General features: G+C 37.1%; 1 protein-coding gene across 2 annotated transcripts in view; it reads left to right on the top strand.

Moving 5' to 3' along the window:
* Positions 1-7,847: 7,847 nt before the first annotated feature.
* LOC132553200 (LIM/homeobox protein Lhx9-like) overlaps positions 7,848-21,813 on the top strand; it is a 46,257-nt gene continuing 32,291 nt past the window's right edge. For both annotated transcript variants that reach the window (XM_060217429.1, XM_060217428.1), the window contains exons 1-2: positions 7,848-8,659; positions 14,306-14,511. In XM_060217429.1, coding sequence (XP_060073412.1) covers positions 8,474-8,659; positions 14,306-14,511 — 392 coding nt within the window. In that variant the 5' untranslated portion in view covers positions 7,848-8,473. The remainder of the gene's footprint in view (positions 8,660-14,305; positions 14,512-21,813) is intronic.

Below are 21,813 nucleotides of genomic sequence, written 5' to 3'. Positions count from 1 at the left end.
TGAGGTGTGAAATGTATGTAAAGGTTATGTCTTTAAGGGTGCGGTTTCCACAACATCTAACAATAGAGAGACCAGGAATTTATTCCAAAATAGTGGTGCCGGTGACGTCACTACATCACAAAACGACATTCTTTCTTTACAAACACCACAAACTACATGTAGACTTCACAAACATCACAAACTACATGTAGACTTCACAAATATCACAAACTACATGTAGACTTCACTATCACCACAAACTACATGTAGACTTCACAAATATCACAAACTACATGTAGACTTCACAAATATCACAAACTACATGTAGACTTCACTAACATCACAAACTACATGTAGACTTCACTAACATCACAAACTACATGTAGACTTCACTAACATCACAAACTACATGTAGGCTTCATTATCACCACAAACTACATGTAGACTTCACTATCACCACAAACTACATGTAGACTTCCAGTTGAAATGTTTCCTACACCAAAACGTATTTACAAAGTACAAAATAGATGTCCGCATGGTCAGCTATAACATGAGGTCCCCTGTGAGGATAAGAATGACTTGTTTCAGGAAATTATTTTTCATTCTATTATCGAAACAATAAATAAAATGAAAAAAAAATCTTTGAAACATATCTCTAGTTTGTATGGTATATTTACGGAATACCTGTGACCTTAAATAAGGTCTGGAGCAAGGTTATATGTTTCAAAGAGAGAAAACTGAATATATCTTGACAAACCAAAACGTGTGTTTTATAAGAGGACATAAAATATGAATTACAAGATATTTATGATGAACATAAATCTCAATATTCCTTGTTGTGGAGATTAAATAATGATAGAATTAAAGCGTTAGGGCTAGAGTCTAAATATATAGTACAGTTTGACGTTAACAAACGTCACGGTAACGTCCAGACATCAATCCGTGGCGTTAATAATGGCGGGAATATCCAGGACAGAATCATGATGTAGTCACGGTAGTCACAATACAGTCTGTTAATACAACCACTACAGCAGAAATGTCTAAAATAAAATGTATGTATGTTATTGCCATTTTTTGTTATAATTACGTTATTTTTAAGTAATTTATTTATATGAAACAAAACTAGTAAATACATTTCTTACCAAACCAATACATTAGAGAAATGAAGGCACTATGTCAGTCATCAGATACAATTATTATGTTATTTTTAAGTAATCGGTTTATTTGGAAAAAAAAAAAAAAACACACACACACACACACACACACACACACACAACCACACACAAAAGAACGAAAAACAAACAAACAAACAAAAAACAGAAACAGTAACAAAAAAGCAAGTTGTTGAGTTTAAAATACCCCTTATTATACATTGATCAGGACAATTTCATAAGTCAATGTACAAAAACACTTGAAAAGTGAATTATCCTTTTAATCCAAAAATTGACATAATAAATGCCAACCTAAAACTGAACGGAACTACATCACACAGTATTACTGTTAGACTTCCTAGTTGTTTAATTGATAGATGTTTTCTTTGTCAGAGATCATATCTGTAGCTGTGAAGTTACATGTTATATCCTGCCATTTACATTCCGACTAAATATGTTCCAGGGAGCGATTTGAGATATCGTGTACGGCGACATCTGCAGTGTAGAAAGCGAACGCTGGCGTCAAAAAGTTGATGTTGGTTTGCGACATTGAGACATCAAAGCTCAAAAAGGGGGGCGAAAGTCGAGGGACGAGTGGTACACACCCACTCCCACACATCAGCATATTTCGGGACTATTCACTCCTTCATACTGATGAACCTCAAGGACAGCATCCGCCTTTAAAAACGGTAAATCGGAAATGGTATATTTGTTATCAGTGAAATCAGCGGAAGTTGTAAGTAGCATGCGCGATGGGCGGAAGCAGAATAGATGGAGCATTTGCACCCGTTTGTAATCCCCTGTGTTATGATAAGTGGGCGATGTGAAATTATAATGACTGATGAAATATTCTTAGATTGTCGTATAAATACTTGAGCTTTTTAAACGGTAAGTTATTGGCGGTTACAAAAATTAAGATGTGAAAGCGGTAGTTCCTTGAAAACAGATATGATCGACACTTGATAGTTAGAGGCTTGGCACTCCTTCGATTGTTGTTTGTATTATCGGTACTTTTCTGTATTTGTTTCAATTGTGAACAACTTTTCTCTAGTCGCCGTAACAGACTGTATTACCAATGTAACACGCAGGACCCCTGTGGCCTGAGTAACACTCATTCTGCTCCACTTTCTACACGCCTGTCACCCTCGCCGTCCAGTCCTTGTCTAGAGGGCAACTGTCCAGGTGAATTCTCCTGGGATGATCATACACAAGAGCTGCCAACTGACCAGGGCATTGTCTGGTAACCAGTAGGGGGCTCTCCTTTTCCCTTGACCAGTCGTGGACACTGGACACTGGTAAGGCGATTAGAGTCGACATTCTCCCATAACCAATGCCCTTACGAGACAATAGGACAAGGTAGGTATGTCCGTGATTTTGTCAGTGTTTGTCTCACTTTATAGTGAATCGTCATGGCACGATACACACAATATAGCGGGTCATCACATAGAGACTACAGCACGATACACACCATATAGCGGGCCATCACCTAGAGACTACAGCACGATACACACCATATAGCGGGTCACCACCTCGAGACTACAGCACGATACACACCATATGGCGGGTCATCACTTAGAGACTACAGCACGATACACACCATATAGCGGGTCACCACCTAGAGACTACAGCACGATACACACCGTATAGCGGGTCACCACCTAGAGACTACAGCACGATACACACCATATAGCGGGCAATCACCTAGAGACTACAGCACGATACACACCATATGGCGGGTCATCACCTAGAGACGGTCACCACCTAGAGACTACAGCACGATACACACCATATAGCGGGTCACCACCTAGAGACTACAGCACGATACACACCATATAGCGGGCCATCACAGCACACGATACACACCATATAGCGGGTCACCACCTAGAGACTACAGCACGATACACACCATATAGCGGGTCACCACCTAGAGACTACAGCACGATACACACCATATAGCGGGTCACCACATAGAGACTACTGCACGATACACACCATATAGCGGATCATCACCTAGAGACTACAGCACGATACACACCATATAGCGGGTCACCACCTAGAGACTACAGCACGATACACACCATATAGCGGGTCACCACCTAGAGACTACAGCACGATACACACCATATAGCGGGTCACCACCTAGAGACTACAGCACGATACACACCATATAGCGGGTCACCACATAGAGACTACTGCACGATACACACCATATAGCGGATCATCACCTAGAGACTACAGCACGATACACACCATATAGCGGGTCACCACATAGAGACTACAGCACGATACACACCATATAGCGGGTCACCACCTAGAGACTACAGCACGATACACACCATATAGCGGGTCACCACATAGAGACTACAGCACGATACACACCATATAGCGGGTCACCACCTAGAGACTACAGCACGATACACACCATATAGCGGGTCACCACATAGAGACTACTGCACGATACACACCATATAGCGGATCATCACCTAGAGACTACAGCACGATACACACCATATAGCGGGTCACCACCTAGAGACAACAGCATGATACACACCATATAGCGGGTCACCACATAGAGACTACAGCACGATACACACCATATAGCGGGTCACCACCAAGAGACTACAGCACGATACACACCATATAGCGGGTCACCACATAGAGACTACTGCACGATACACACCATATAGCGGATCATCACCTAGAGACTACAGCACGATACACACCATATAGCGGGTCACCACATAGAGACTACAGCACGATACACACCATATAGCGGGCCACCACATAGAGACTGTCACCACCTAGAGACTGTCACCACCTAGAGACTACAGCATGATACACACCATATAGCGGGTCACCACATAGAGACTACAGCACGATACACACCATATAGCGGGTCACCACCTAGAGACTACAGCACGATACACACCATATAGCGGGTCACCACCTCGAGACTACAGCACGATACACACCATATAACGGGTCACCACATAGAGACTACAGCACGATACACACCATATAGCGGGTCACCACCTAGAGACTACAGCATGATACAAACCATATAGCGGGCCATCACCTAGAGACTACAGCACGATATACACCATATAGCGGGTAATCACCTTGAGACTACTGCATGATACACACCATATAGCGGATCATCACCTAGAGACTACAGCACGATACACACCATATAGCGGGTCACCATCTAAATACTACAGCACGATACACACCATATAGCGGGCCATCACCTAGAGACTACAGCACGATACACACCATATAGCGGGTAATCACCTAGAGACTACTGCATGATACACACCATATAGCGGATCATCACCTAGAGACTACAGCACGATACACACCATATAGCGGGTCATCACCTAGAGACTACAGCACGATACACACCATATAGCGGGTCACCACCTAGAGACTACAGCATGATACAAACCATATAGCGGGCCATCACCTAGAGACTACAGCACGATACACACCATATAGCGGGCCATCACCTAGCGACTACAGCACGATACACACAATATAGCGGGTCACCACACAAAGACCAAAGCACGATACACACCCTAGAGATTGTTACAACCAGAATACTAGAGAAAGATACACCATACAGCCCTTTCCCTCCCCCCTCCACCAATCCCTACAATATTACAATAAGAGACCATAACCATACAATCACTTGTCCCCACTTAAACGCTATAGCAGGTTTATACCTTAAACTACAGCACTATGAATTATTCTGCTAAACATCTCTGTGATAAAAATGTTCCTCCCTTCATATCGTGAAGGATGAGGATTACAGCAGTTTTCACTCGGCGTCCTCCTGGGCAGGAAAGTACTCGGGGTTAAATTTCATGTATAGCATTTGCTTTAAGTTATGATGTAGAGTTTTCGGCCAGTTTTTGGCCAGTTTTTTTTTATTGTAAAACATGGCCGGAGTCCCGGTCGAGCAAATACATTCATTGTGGTTTCTATACGAGCATTTTTTTTCATTCTCAAATCCCCTGAGAAAGAGAGATTTGTACCTGAGATGCTAAATGTCTAAACGTTCATTAGTACGAAAAGGGATGTTTTTGACTTTGTGATGTGTCTTTTAATTTTATGTTATATGGTATTGTTTTCACTTCAAATGTATAAATCACACCTCACGTATTAAGGTAAATAAACACGTGCTTAGTCTGGTTCTACTCTGGTATAAGACAAAAACCAGGCGAGGATTTGATATAGAAGTTACAGTTTGTCAACTGGATATATATGTATCTAAACCTCACTGAACCTCAGTGAAGCCACCATGGATAAGAACAGTCTGTAGACAATACGGAAGGTCTGTTATTTCCTAGGTAGCGGTTTCTCTCCTGATCGTAACAATTTATTTTTGTTTTACGGGTTTGACGTCTCGGCAACAGTAAGAGCCATATAAAGATGACTGACAAGAGGGACACCAAAAGTGCGGAAAATAAAGCAAGGAAAAAGATAGGAACGAACTGAAAATATCAATTTTCTAAGTTTTTTCTCTTTTATGTCCCGTTAGTAAAGGCCACTTAAGACCCCTCTCCCCTCCCCCGCCCTACCGGCCCACAAACCCGACTCTTCAGAGGTTGGGGTGGGAGAGGTACATCGAGATATATCAAACCTTTCCATGTCTCCAGTTCGGGTCCTTACCGTAAAGTAACACGATAGTCTGACAAATCAATTTTTACTTTGGTACATTCCGAATTCCAATGATATCAATCTAGGTTCAATAAAACGGTGTTGATCCAATATTGACAGAAACAACACCGCTAACCTTTGTGGAGCTATGGTTGCCGTGTAGGGGCTCACCTGTCTAAAATAATCATAATGTACAATAGAGAGCCGGAGACGGAACTCCAAATACGGCTTGCGTCACAGGTTTGATTTTCGTCTTAGGTCAGGTTTTGTGTTAAAAATCTGTCTTTTCCACTCAAAACTGTAGTGTTTACTTTTAATCCTTCAAATACTCAAAGCAAAAATACGAGACCACCCGAAAGGATCTTAAAGGTTGGTCGTGTAAGATCGATGACGAATGTAGTCAACAGTAATTCTTACGTACCTTGTCGTAATGTCAGCACACAGCAGAACAGCGGGTACCTCAGTGTACAAATATACACAGGTCAGACACATACTGCTACGCTGATTCAATTGGTTGAATAATTATGTAACATTTTGAAAGTAGCAGTCGTGTTCTCACTTAATATTTACCATAGCATCGATACAGTGAAACCTTACCATAGACAGTTGTGTATTAGAAGCTCATTATCTGGAATACTGCAAGTAAACAAGGCTATTTTCCATGTAACAAGATTAATGTTAAAAATGACATGTACCAAAGTGGTCATAGTTAGTGTTCCTGGGCGATAATAAAACAGTTCACGTCTTAAAAGTGTTTTATCTGTGATTTGATTAAAAATAGGGAATCAATGTGAATTTCACACAAGGTTTGATAAGTTTGGTTTTCGTCTGTTTCTACTTAACTACCTGTTCCTTTACTGCTAAAACACAACTTTATCGACAATTACAATCAGCATTTACAGTTGTAATAAATCACGTGAACAGAAACAGCATACGGAACTCATGTCACTATGAGGTGCTGCGGATGGCAATAAGATGGAGAGACTAACGGATAGGTGCATAGCTATTGACCCTTGTACTCAAGTGGTCAAACAACGTTTGTGAACGACTGGTCACTCGCTTCCTTAAGTCCAATGGTCAACACCTAGACCTATAAACATAAAGATATATAAACATTAGCTTGTGGAACAAATACAAATAGCGAGTCGGCGGCGACTTCTGGGACACGCGGATACTCCGAGGTTTACCACAAGTTGGTGTAAAACAGGTGGCACGTGCACATGTAAACCACTGCTTACGGTCATACCATATACATTTTATACACAAGAAATTTGTGAAATTAACTTTCTAGCTTCCGATTTCATTTAGAGAGACTCGTGGGTCTACATCACTATTTAAACGACGGTGTATCAAATAAAGTATGGAAACTGACGTAACCATTCAAAGAATCCGTAACATATATACATTTAATGTAACTACACTGCGTATAATTGCTAATTTATGTGTGCACGTGTGTCGTGTATTCGATGATATGTCTAAGTACGTAATAAAATATATTGAAAATCTTTGGATGTTGGATCAGTACTACCGCATCAAGTGTAAACACTGGCGAACTTCATACGTCTTAGAATCGTTTGGTTGATCATACAAACATTGTTATACTGGTAGGAATCGGGAGCAGTTTACTAATTTTTCACAACATAATGACAAAAATAGTTAAGTGTATGAAACTATACAATTGAATAACGATTATTTTGTAAACAAAATTCAATTACGTTTAATCATGAAACTGACGGTGCTGAGCTAAGCCGACTCGAAGAACATGTGCTTTGAACGCGAAAGAGAAAAAGACACGCCCACCGCTCGGCAATAGATTCCATTGTCAGCTTTCAGCCAATGGGATCGTTTGAGCAGGAAATCCGAACCGCCATTGATGTGGAGAGGTTAGCTGGTGTTGAAATTTACAATCGGCGCGGTCGCCCCGCCCCCTTCATTATCCAAAGCTAGGCTCAGTTAGAACTTCACCTATAGTAAAAAGAAAAGCTTACATACAACGGGAAAACGGCATGTGGGATCTACGAGAGAGACGTGGTTTTATTTCATATATAATAGACGAGAACTTGCTCAACACTGTCTAGTATTATCCAAAGACAGAATACGCCTCAAATGTGTCCATTTACACCATCGTAACATTACGAGCCTCAAAGTGATATAATGTATTTGGCGACTTTTTAAGAATGTCATGCAGTTACTTCGTCTGATGTGATATTTACATATAGAGAACACACATATCATGTTACAAGGTTTCATTTCGAATCTGGAAGTAAACAGAAAACGGTGACTTTCGAAGCTACCGGGCCATCTGGAGGAAATTTGGAATGTTTCTTGTTTAACTGTCGTCTGATCTATTGAATTGATTTTGGACGATCAGTTGGACTTAGTTTAGCGGACAGTGCTTAAAACTTAATCGGAATTACGATGGACAGTGCTTAAAAGTCGTCCAAAATATTTCAGCAACTGTTATCAGATAGCGACGTGAGGGACTTCACAGGGAGGTGTCAAGGTGATTGCGAAGTAATTTCGGACAATTATTGGGACTAAGTGTTACAGTGGACGGTGGTCAGTGGTCAGATAACGTGTCAGTAACAGTATATTAAACTCCAGTAACAGGGTTCATCAACAGATATCTGATGGAAAAGTGAAAGACTTCTGGAAGAGGCGTCAAGTGACGTTTTCGGCGTTACATGCTATCGGATTCATTGTTCACAGTGGGCAGCATTAAGTCTATGGTCAAGTTAGGCGTTTGGACAGAGGGGAGAGAGATGGTTGAAAAGTCAAATCTCGGACTTTCCGATCCGGGAGAGTTCCATAATAACAACCCACATTACCACGGAGAGGAACTCCAGTATCCGGATCATCATATTAGACGGGTAAGTCAACTTCCGCCCGGAATGTCATTACTTGGTGTGTGGCATCAATGGCTACTGCAAATATTACCCCAAACAATTGTAACGGAACTCCGAAATATTTTGTAAGCAATTATATAAATATAAATATACAAGTTTGTAAAGAAAGTATTAATAAATCTATTAATTAATTTAATTAGCCGTCTAACAGGTGGTATTTAAGCTGTCCACAATTCGTTGTCCCAGCGCCGTTGTTACAGACCGATTTACCAGCTTATTGAATAATAAAGTTAAAGTGAATTAACGCTGATGTTTATAAAACTCTAATCACAGCTTAAATAAGGACACGTAACAGCAGTATGGTGACCCGAGTTGAACACGTTGTAACATTATCTGGCCGATACAGTTACGATAATGAAGGGCAAAGGGTGTCTTGACTACGGCTGGATCTGATGTACATTCAAAAATAAATTTACACAGAATAAAAAGCAAAATAAATTATCTGTTTTTATGTAATTATTATAACAATAAAATTGGATAATTGAGTAAAACAGATTAAAATCTGTCTCTAACTCGTCAGTGATTTTAAAACATACTTGATGATGATATAAAGTTTGCCTTGAAAATCAACAAAATGTGATTGTTATAGAGTAAATTTACAAATACAATTGTTTGAATAAATATGTGCATTGTATACGGTAATAAGTAAGGATACTACCAGTTATTCTGTAGGATAAAGATGGTATGGTATTTCTATTGAATATTAAAAGAATAAATAATATACATGGAAATTAGTTTTAATAAACACGGCGCGGAATATGATGGAATTATTATTATAACGAAAATATAGAAGTAGATAAAAACAGTTAAAGATTTCTGTCATAAATGATTATTTAGTTTCTGATGTGATTAAGGTATTTTAAGTCTTACATGTTGTTATAGATTAAAACTTAACATACCCGTCTGTCAGGTTCTACCATCACAACATGATTAGTCTTTCTAAAAGTCGATACCATTACATTTTGAAAATTTTGTTATTTTACAAATTTAAGTCGATTGCTTTTGTGTATTGAATATGAAGAGGATTTCTATTTAAAAGTGGTTTTATATTTTTAATTCTCGTGTAAAATAACAGATTTTTGTAATCTTATAAAAAATCATTTAAAGAAAAAGACTTCACTCATTTGTTGTTTTTTTATGTTTCATTTCACACTGTTACACAGATAGGTGGAAAATGTTCAGATTGAAACACGATTAACCATCGCTTTCACACTACATATTGTCTGCTTAGTTTTTTCTGAATTTTATCCAAATATTTTAGTTTTTAGGGATTTTCTTATATAAACTATTTCAACCGATAACTTTTAGTGAATGTAGATAATTACTAGATATTGTGAAATATTATATCGATAAACTTATTTCCTTATTGAATTTATCAATGTGATTGGACCATTTATTATCGTGTTGTCATTGTTGTTAACATATTACGATGTGTCAGTCGTGTAGGAATTCTTGTAGCGACATTAATTTAATTTGATAGTGACAATACTATTCCTGCCCTCATCCTTCTTAATTGTTCGTCCTTTCTGTGATAACTCATTTTCTTGTTAATGTTAATTACCACTACCGAGATGTTGATATTTTCGGATAGCTCAATATTACACGTGTACGTACTTTGGTAAAAATACAATTTTATAAGGAATGTCAGTCTGACTCGACTTGACGACAGTGACAGATAGTCTTAAAGTTTGACACGGTGCCATTTAACTAAAATACAGAAATTCCGGAAGAATTTTTCAGACCGCGTTGATTTTATCATCACTATCTTTAAAAAAGCAGATGTCGTGGTCAGTTTGGGTGTAAAATGACCACCAGACTGGGTATATAAAGCTAGTAATGTGTTTGGATAATCTGATAGTGTGGTCAGTACATACGTTGGTAAATATGAATCCCTTGGGTTCTCGATAGCCGACCCCATCACTCCGGGGATTGGGAGAGGAGTTTCACACCTACTTTTCCAAAACAATAATTACATATCCCTAGTATTTTTACCCACATATCGTATACTGCACTGTATGCATAATTTTTTGTTTTGTTTTTTGTTTGTTTTTGTTTGTTTTTTTTATTTTGGTTTGAATTTTGTTTGTAACATTAATATTTGTGCATATGAACGTGCATGTTAATGTGAAATATTTCTTAACCAGAAAAAAATGTTTAAAAGAAAACAAAGCATATTGTTTTTAATATCGCAAACATTATTATCACTTAATCAACAAAAAAAAAGCAACTAATACATAGAATTTGTACTGTAATATAAATGATTTTTTACTAGATGACCTATAACGCTTTGTCCGGTCAGACCAGCTCGTGTGAACGTTAAAGTAAGGAAATAACTTGATATCATTTCAATGTGTTATTTATTGGAATATGTACCCACTGTAGTGTTACACAGAAAATCGCCTCTAATCAACTCCTAGGATTTTATCTTCCAGAAAAGCATTTGCGGTTCATACACGCCATTGACTAGAGATAAGTCATCGTTAGGTCATTATTTAACAATTCACACCAACACGGTAATTCTTATTTAATTACAAATTATATCAATGTTTTTATAATTCTATCGATATGTCTAATTAATGCAAGTGTGTCTGATCTCTACCCAGAGTGAAAAATTAACTTTAGATTTACCCAGATTCACAAATTAACTTTAAATCTATCTCGTGTTACAAATGAAGTTCAACTCTCCTCAGAGTGACAAATTAATTTTAAATCTACCTAAATTTAGATCTACCTAAATTAAGATCTTCCCCAGAATGACAAATTAAATGCAGATCTACCTGAATTTAGATCTACCCAACAGTAGATCTCCCCAGAAAGCCAAATTAAATGTAGATCTATCTAAGTTTAGATCTACCCAGAAAGATAAATTAAATGTTTATCTACCTAAATGTAGATCTACCTAAATTTACATTTCCCCAGAGTGACAAATTTACTGTAGATCTCCGCAGAGTGACAAAAATTCCACTGAGATAGTGGGACTATGATTTTAATGTTCGGAACGCTCTCAGCCTGTGATGTATCAAAGCCTTATCATGGAGCCGATATCGGAAGCCCTTCGGATCTAATAATTAAGGTTTTAGTCCAGCCTGACCCCGCTCTAATTATAGCCCTGTCTCTGTATCATTCAATGTCCCGTGATTGACGGAATATCGTTCACGCTGCTCTGAAGAGTTGGCAAACAAACGCTTTAACAATATTAGTGTGTAGCTGGAATGATTCTGATGGTAAGTGACAATGTTGTACGTCGGTGAACCGCCCTCCAACCGTATCTGCTGTAGGTTTTAGTAGCAAAAATTTTTTGTTATTTTCTGCATTTCAATTTTACTTCTCATAAATTCTTGTACAAAACTAAAAAGTATGAGGTTTTCGTGAAAATAAATATCAAGGGTATGTTATCTTAAGTCGAACGCCAAAATTAGTTTCTAATGTTACACGGGGTTGTTGATAATCTGACAGAAATAACTGGAAGCCAAGAGATTTTTTTTTGTTGAGTGGCACAAAGATGGACGTATTTGCATGATGATATCCGACAGACAACTCAACGAAATTTCATGGCGATGGAGAACCAAACCAGAAGAACGAATAGTGCTGAGTATATCTGGTTGAAGAGTACGGTAGATATACAACAGTACGGAGTACCCTAAAGATGAGTACCTAAGATTCAACAGTACGGAGTACCCTAAAGATGAGTACCTAAGATTCAACAGCACGGAGTACCCTAAAGATGAGTACCTAAGATTCAACAGTACGGAGTACCCTAAAGATGAGTACCTTAGATTCAACAGTACGAAGTACCCTAAAGATGAGTATCTAAGATTCAACAGTACGGAGTACCCTAAAGATGAGTACCTAAGATTCAACAGTACGGAGTACCCTAGATATGAGTACCTTAGATTCAACAGTACGGAGTACCCTAAAGATGAGTACTTTAGGTTCAACAGTACGGAGTACCCTAAAGATGAGCACCTTAGATTCAACAGTACGAAGTACCCTAAAGACGAGTACTTAAATGTATATTTTATAGAGTGATTGACCCTACCCTGGATCCACCAGACCAGTACCTTCGATCCAAAAGTATGGAGCCAGTCTAACAGACCAGTACCTTAGAGCCAACAGTACGGACTTCTGACAATGCAATGGAATCCGGCTGAATTTAGTAGGACCCAACAGTAGTAACGAATTCTTCATTGACCCCGAATACACATCCATCCATAATTAAGTATAATTATATTTTGATAAGGAACAGAGATTTAAAATGATTTCTGTGACAACAAGTTAAGCACCATTAGATTTACTGATTAAATGTACAATTGATGTAAATGATGAATAAAAATATTGGTTTATGTAAAATTTCCCGTTGTATTATTTCAAAGTAATCAAGAAAACATATTTTTTGTGAAAAGAGTATGAAGCGGCTGGGGACGGGGTATGAGGTTGGAGATGAGTGTTGTGTAACACGGGTATAAGCCGCGGGGACGGGTATTAGGGTGGGGGATGAGTGTTGTGTAACAGGGGTATAAGCCGCGGGGGGTGGGTATGAGGTTGGTAAATGAGTGTTGTGTGACAAGGGTTGAAGTGTGAGTCGACTGATGCTGTCGCCCTGTAGACCGCACTAAATCTATCACCACGTCAGATAGTAATCGGACCTTGTGGCACTAACGATACTGACATGGTTGATGAAACCTGTAGTCAAAAGTTCGGTCAACACATTATCCCACCACGGGAGAGATTCTATGCCCTCCAAGCAATGCAGGGGACACGCCTGCCTCCACGTACAACGACGTATGGAGGGCGGGATTCACTCCGTAGGTGCAGGAACGGATAGGAATATGCCGTCCTGTAAAGGAAAGTGAGCATATTTAAAACGCCAGCAATGTACCACTAATTGACAGTGATCACCTACAAGTTTCGCTACAAGAACAAGCTAAATTTGTGGTTTCCCCATTGTAAATACACTTCGAATCAGGTACAGAAAAGAAGTAGCAAGCTTTGTTTTTACATTTGATTATGATAGATTTTCATTTAAGAATTACCAAATTACTCAATACACACCGTGAGAACAGTGCAGAGGTCAACTGAGCAGTCGTATTATACCGGAAGTAATAAGTATCGCCACTTTGGCGTCATTGACAACGCGAACAGCAACAAAATAGTTCCGAGGTCAAATTATTAGTTTATGTAGGCAAACTTTGCAGATTTACAATCGGTTTAAGTAGTGACAAGACTGTGTACTCTTGCGCAAGCCTAATCGCTTTTCATAAATATCGATAAATACAAACATTTGGATTTGTAAGTTTCATCTAGAAACTATACAAATGCATGTGTTTATATAATGACTTTTAGTTAAAAAAAATAACGCACTCTCTTCTTATATTGACTGTTGGATGAATGATTCCTTTTACCACATCAATATCTACTTGATTATGCCCTTTTTAACAATAGCGCTATATGTGGTGTTTATTTCCTCGTTATGCTACAATTTATGGGTTTCAATGAAAATTATTCGTATTTTCACTCCACATAGAACCATTACATATAAAGGTTATTCCACAATGACATATATATATATGATCTGCATTCCCTCTTTATAACAATGTCCCCTCTTTACAGACGATGCCAGTCCTTAACAACGGTGAAATCCCGAGTTTCTGTGCCGGGTGCGGGGCCCGGATATTAGACAGGCACTATCTCCTAGCTGTGGATCGACAGTGGCACATGCAATGCCTCAAGTGTTGTGAATGCAAAATTCGATTGGATACAGAACTCACGTGTTTTGCACGAGATGGAAATATTTACTGTAAAGAAGATTATTACAGGTAAGTTCATCACAGGTAGAGTTTGCATTTGATTACAGGTAAGTACATCACAGGTAGTGTTTGCATTTGATTACAGGTAAGTACATCACAGGTAGAGTTTGCATTTGATTACAGGTGAGTACATCACAGGTAGAGTTTGCATTTGATTACAGGTAAGTACATCACAGGTAGTGTTTGCATTTGATTACAGGTAAGTACATCACAGGTAGAGTTTGCATTTGATTACAGGTAAGTACATCACAGGTAGTGTTTGCATTTGATTACAGGTAAGTACATCACAGGTAGTGTTTGCATTTGATTACAGGTAAGTACATCACAGGTAGAGTTTGCATTTGATTACAGGTAAGTACATCACAGGTAGTGTTTGCATTTGATTACAGGTAAGTACATCACAGGTAGATCTTACATTTTAGTACAGGTGAGTACATCACAGGTAGATCTTACATTTTATGACAGGTAAGTACATCACAGGTAGCTCTACTGGTAGATCTTTGATGTTTTTACATGTAAATACAATATACCAGACAATTTCTAAACTAATAACAATTATCAACATCTTCCAGATTATACTTTCTGTCCCAATTCTTAGATATTTTCAGTGGCATGGAAACAATTTTCACGTTGTACAAACATGCTAATGAGGTAATGACGTTAAATGTAGTTGGTGAAAACTCATTACATCAACAACGGTCGTTGAAGAAACTCACAATTCTACATAGATATCAAACCAAATCCCTTCTTAGTCAACCGAATACAATTTGTGTATCTTCATCCAACTCTAAATTCACTTCTTTACAACTGGAAATTATGAGCGCAGCCATGTTAAGTCAGTAATGTATACCAAACATTAATCCATTACCGAATAGACTAAACTTACCAACATCAGTGAGAAAAGCATTATCATTTTAGGCATTCTTGTATGATCATTATTTACAAATCGGGAGTAACTATGGCTTAGTAACCGGGCTAGATGCTCTAGAGGGAAGGTAGAGGACAAAATGGTAGCTGGACATCGACATGGCAAATAATTGGTGTACTCCGTTTGGTGTTCCAACTTGGACAGTGACAAATAAATCCGCTATTTTATGTTTCATAACACTTTAAAATATCAATAGATGAGATGTTAAATTATCTAAAACCGCATACCCCCCCCCCCCCCCCCCCCCTAGAAGTTGCTGTCTAATCTCACTACATTTTAGCCGATGGTATTTTGTAGAACGGTACGATGTCACAACTTCGGTATCAGTGACTACCTTAAAACAACCAATACTTTTGAACTAAAACGTTCAGTCCGGTCTGGTCACTAAAAGGCATGCTCTCCACTCATTACTGCCGTCGTGAATACTACACTCCCGCAAAAACAGAACCACATAACTTTTAGAGATATTATAAAGGGCTGTACCCTCAAACACCAATTAACAAAACATCAATTAAAACAGTTAAATATTTATGAACCTATTTGAAACAGGATATGAAGAGTCGATAATCAAAATCAAGGACATTAAAAAATGGAAAGAATTTTTTTAAAAAGTCCCTCAGTTATAAAGAAGTATTGGAGTATGGTCCTGGTGATAAAAGCATCAAATATGACGTTTTATGCAGGATTAGATCGATAGAATGAAATTTATAAAGAGTAATGCTGACTTGATCATCATCAAAGTTTTACCTGTGTCGTAACTTACATTGTCTTCCTCTCTATTGCGTCATTATCGGGTTTGCATTCTGTGCTTGGGAAGGCATTAATTAGACTCTGTTGTGAGTTGTTGAATGGTTGAATGTATGATTTTTTGTGTTGTATATACTGTATTTCAGATTTCAGGACCAGGGTAACTTTGATAATGTTATACCTTGGCACTGCTGTTCAACATAATGAATTCTCCGTGTCCGTAAATCACTACCAGTAACCTTACCCGCTCAAAGAATCCAAAAATTCCGGACCATAATGAAATTAATTAGTTTGTAATTAAAAATAATTGATGGCGTAACAGGTTGGAATCTGAACAGTTCAAACTGAAATTTTATACTTTTATTTTCCTTGTTGAATTACAGATAATAAGTCGCATGTCTTTTATGTTAATTTCCGTATTCGTAGACAATGAGAATCTAGACACATACCTTAAACAGAGATGTTTTCACTGATTTAACACTTACATTGAAGATGGCGTTTTTCTCTGTAGTGAAGGACAAATTTTTGTACAAAACGGCCGCCTATTCCTTTGTATATCAATAAACATATGACATTTAATTAATTTTTAAAAGTCATGAAGTTGATGATAGATAAGTAATTTGATTCTATTTCTATCATGAAGAGAGACACGTTGTATGATAAACACATTTAAATCGTCTAGAATTGCGTCTCCACCAATCATCTCTCCATCTAAACATAGAAACTTTCAGGTATGCAAGTAACAAAAAAAAATACAGTAATGGTAATGTTTAAATTCTGCGAAGGTGGCTTATACTAAAATATTTCAAAATTTTATTACATTTTTTTTTAACTTTATCACTGTTACAAAATTGCAAATATCACAATACCAAACTTATCTTACATTGTAAGAAAAGAAAAACATTATATACGACTTAACTGAGAGACAATAGAAGGAATTAATTTACTCGTCAATATGATATTATAAGTTCACCTCCCATTCCGGATTTTCACTTTTATTTTAAACACTTATTATTTCCTCAGTCATCTCCCAGGCTTCAAAAAATTAGGCCCTTAGCATCACTGACGAGTCCTTGATGAACGAAAACTACTCGGTGATGCAGTTTAATTCATTGTTTGGCCCTACTGTATCTAACTCTGTATTAAAAGGTGTGCTTCACTTGTGTGTCTTTTGTAAATTCTTGCAGAATATTACAATGTACAGGAAGTAATTGAAATTAATATATAAACATGAATCGTAACTTTTAAAAGAGACAGAGTTACTAATTTTATAGTGTACAGTAGGTAACTAGAATTAATATGTAACTAATTTCTACAACTTTTCATAAATTATCAATTGTAACTTTAAAATAGTAGAGTAGCTATTATCAAAATAATGTGACAAAATTTTTTTTTTCATTTTGAAACACGTTAATCTGCGTTTGGAAACAAAATCTAGCATTTAAATAGTTCTACATATCCTATAAAATGTCTCCACTTGTTGAGTGTGGATAACTTATAAAGAAAATCCGGTTACATATTTAAGATTAGGTTAAAATCACCAAGTAAAGACGTGTTTCTACAGACCTGTTTGTATATCAATTTTGAAGTATAAAAAAAAATTAACTCAAGTATCAAAGGACCGGTCTACGGAGAGTCTATTTCCGGATTGTTTTGTCCGATTATGGTTCAATATCCTGGGAGTATGGATGAACGATTACCGGGAGGGATGTTGTTAATGTGGGGTCGCCATCAAGGAACACGTCATCATTATATTTCCGCAGGAAATTTACAGACATAATTTGTCAATATTGAAAATACTACACACGCATCTTTATGATATCGATTTTGAAATCAATTACAACAACTATATCTTAATGAGAGAATGAAACTTTTCTCGATAAAACCACGTTGTTTTAGAATTCATTTTTCCGTTTCGTTTCCATAACTACCGCAAATCTAGACGACATTAGGTGACCTGTGGATATTTAGCATTTATTGAACGGAATATCGTCTATATTTTCACGGGTATGATAAAATGTTACATTTCTCTGGAGAATATTTTTAATGATATTATTTGCGTATGATATTTTTAAAGCGATAGATGTTTCAACCGTAAATAAATATTTCAACTGAAATCAAATTTGACAGCGAAAATTCGAAGTTACAACGCAAATTTTATATTTCCGTCTCTCAGAATTTATATCATGTAGGATTTTAGCTACAATTTTATGCATATTATGCTACACTATATATTTCTTTAAAATTCAGTGCTTAACATCAGAATTTTTTAAAATTAAAAAATGAAACATTGCTGCCTATTCACACTAGTCAACATACTAAAGTAAAACTAGGTAATATTGAATTCAGTATAAATGTGGTTATTTTTCTATAAAGAATCGAATCCCGAACAGACGAAAAACCTGCCTCACTGAAAGACACGGGGCACACTGGGAAATCAATGGAAACAGGATAATGTGTATTTAAGGGCTATAATTTCATAAGGCTCGCCTGACTGATTTTCTATGGCCCATTTCTTGGTAGGTGATAGTGTACTTGAGGATAAGCATATGATAGCTGTTGAGACCTTCGTACAGGTGGTCGGTAATATTTGGTCATTGTTGACACTGATGTAAATACTACCCGTCTGTTTGCCGACTGTAAAACTGGTACGCAGTTTGTGCGTATACAATTTTATTGGTGCATATAATTGAGTTTTATTTTTTTTTTTTTGGTAAATGTAATAAATGTGTTATTGTGCATAATAAAAGTGTTTGTCATTTCAGCACAATTTCGGAAATAATATCTCTGTTTTTTTTTCAGATACACAAAATGTAAATACATTCAGTTTGATGTTTGTTGTAATATCGCGGACACATAAAATATATTTTATTTGCTGTGTGCCGATATCCTGCATCGTATATCGTTTTCCGTAGTGATATTAATTTATATACATCATTTTTGTCTATAAATATGTTGTAAACTTGTCAGAAAAATAATTCGATTTGTTTATTACATCAACATGACAGCTGACTGGTAGAACTTTATTTTTGTCCATGTTGAATCTAGATGATGAATCAGATAATATTGTATCGATAGAAGATATGAAAAATCTTCCCTTTTTTTTGATAACACACATAAACATTGTATCTTTTCTAATTAAAAAAATGTTTTGAAGAAAGTTTTTGGTGAACATTAAATATGTTTCTCTTTAGAATTGAAGATGTTGAATGTTAAAGATGTATTTTAAAATGTGTTTAAAATTCTACCGAATTATTTCCACAGCGTCATCGTAACTAGCTTTAAACATACCGAAATACTATATTTGAATTCACATCAAAATTTAATTTCCAGGACTTTGGTAAAAAATACATTTGTTGTAAATGAAACAGAACAAAATAATTATATCAAAACGCTAACTATGCAGAACAAAGTAACCGATAAGCTAGATGCAATTTGTATCTAGTGAACAAAACATTTCGCAATATTAATTGAACGCCATTGATATGTTATCGGAAGTTTATTTTAAAGAGAAAAAATATTTTAAAAAGTACGTCTTGATCTAGCGTTTTTGAAAAGCAAAACAAAAAGTGTTTTAATGGTTCCTTAAATTAAATAAGAATAAAGAAATTGGCGTGGAAAACTGTAAAGGTTAAAAATTGTTACTCTTGAGCGGTTTTCACTTTCAGTCCTCTTTTAGGACAGAGTTGAATCGTGAACTTTACATTGAAAACAACGATGAAACTCTATAGTGAAGACCAAAACTCGTTTCAATGCTAACGTGAAAATCGTATGCCTTCACATAATTATCATTTATCAACGGTATTTGCAGTGACACAATGTGAAAAGTTATCTTAAACAGAATTTAAAAAAACAAACAAGACGATGAATTCAGGTACAGCAAAAACACGTGTTTTCATAACTACGCTTGAGTTAGCATTACCATCATAATACATGGTGCTTGTGTAAGGTTGGAGACAATCAGTACTACTCCTGCAAACATTGTGGTGTTATCCAAGTCGTGCTTTCACGTTGGTGTTGACATTTTTTGCATCAACATTTAGGAGGTCTGTCTCGACGTGTAATTTACCGTCATCGCATCTTTCTTCACTTCAGGGAATCCTAAACATGCGTAAGACACACGGACTCCACAACATGTTTCCCGCTCTTTTCTTCTACAGACCACCTATTGCGAGTGTCCCGCCTGGAAACATTCCCTATAAGCTTTCTATTATCTCTGAAAAAGTGATCAGGAGAGAGTTTGGGGGAGCATGGTCTACTTAGCATTGCCACACTTACCCAAATCAAAACTACATGTTTTCTCTTCCAATGATCTTTATTATTACAAATATAATGAATTTGTTTTAGAAATATGAAGATAGTTCGAATATGGTATTCCTTCTCGGAAATACAAACCAACAACGATAGAAACAAAGCAGACAGCACTATTTTTGTCTAAAACTGGGGTCCAGGTGCGAGATTCCGAAACATTCGCGGTTTTATTGACACAGGAGGCAGGCTGTCATTGGTTCAAATCGTCTCGGGGCAAGAAAAGCACGGCTTGGGCTACAGGAAACGTCAGAGCGAACTTGATTTTCCTTCGCATGAATTCAAAGTTCGGAAAATGACAGTTGGTAAGAGAATTCTATCGGGGCTATGCACTTGTATGAACTCCAGAAAATTGATTTACCAGCCAGTAGTCATCAATGCTTGGGGAGGGAGTTCGGTGCTTTCTGAAATATGATGATTCGTTTTTCGCTGATTTCCAAAACTTTCTTGGCGATACATGCCGGTGACGCTGTGTCAATGCGTGTCCGATGTTTTTTTCTTAATTCTGCAAGAAGGAAAACGTTTCTAGATTATTTTTCTGTTCTATTTATTATCAAAATACTTCATGAAATATTTATGGATATCAGATATAATTTGTGTGTTTAACTCGTTTGTCTCTCGATGATTGACAGGTATCAATGAAAACTTAGTTGTGTACTGCTTCAACTATTTCGTTTAACTGTAGAACCTTTTGGAGTTTAACTTTGTGATATAGCATCACTGTGATAAATACCCACAGCATTTATGAGCATCCCCATTTTCGCTCGACACATTATTATGATGTTAATGAAATATTCTATCAAAAAAACCAGATGATATACCGTTATACTGAAATCAGACGGGAAACATTTAAATGGCGCGCGTAAAATAAAAAATAATGTTAACGACGTATTTTGAGACAGACGGATGTGTCTTACCCGATAATTAATATACAACATGTTTTTCCATGCATTTAGATAGCATTGTTACATCCAGGAGGCATACCGCATGTTCTACGCTAAGTAAATTGGAATTGTCGGCACTCGACCATGGCGGTACATGGAAGAGAACGCACATGCATGTGCACGCTTGTTTTGCGAATATTAAGCCCCTAGAAGACACGCGTATGACAGGAGTCTAATCAAACGGCTAGTCGACGGAATCTTGACAACACAAGGAGGGGGCGTGGCCGTTAATTTAGCCAGCCTTTCAATATCCAATTCTTTCATTGTTTCGCCCTCTTTGATACTCCTGGCCTAACGACCCTCTTCTCTCATTCAGTTTGTTGTTGCGGCGTGTACAAACTTCTAGACCAAAATTCAATCTGTGTTTATTCTTCGTCATGAAAG

Source organism: Ylistrum balloti, unplaced genomic scaffold (assembly GCF_031769215.1).
Source record: "Ylistrum balloti isolate Yb309-2 unplaced genomic scaffold, AGI_CSIRO_Ybal_v1 Utg370310, whole genome shotgun sequence".
NCBI classification, from domain to species: Eukaryota; Metazoa; Mollusca; class Bivalvia; order Pectinida; family Pectinidae; genus Ylistrum; species Ylistrum balloti.
Note: the sequence above shows the minus strand (reverse complement) of the source record. Positions and strands in the feature narration are given on the sequence as shown.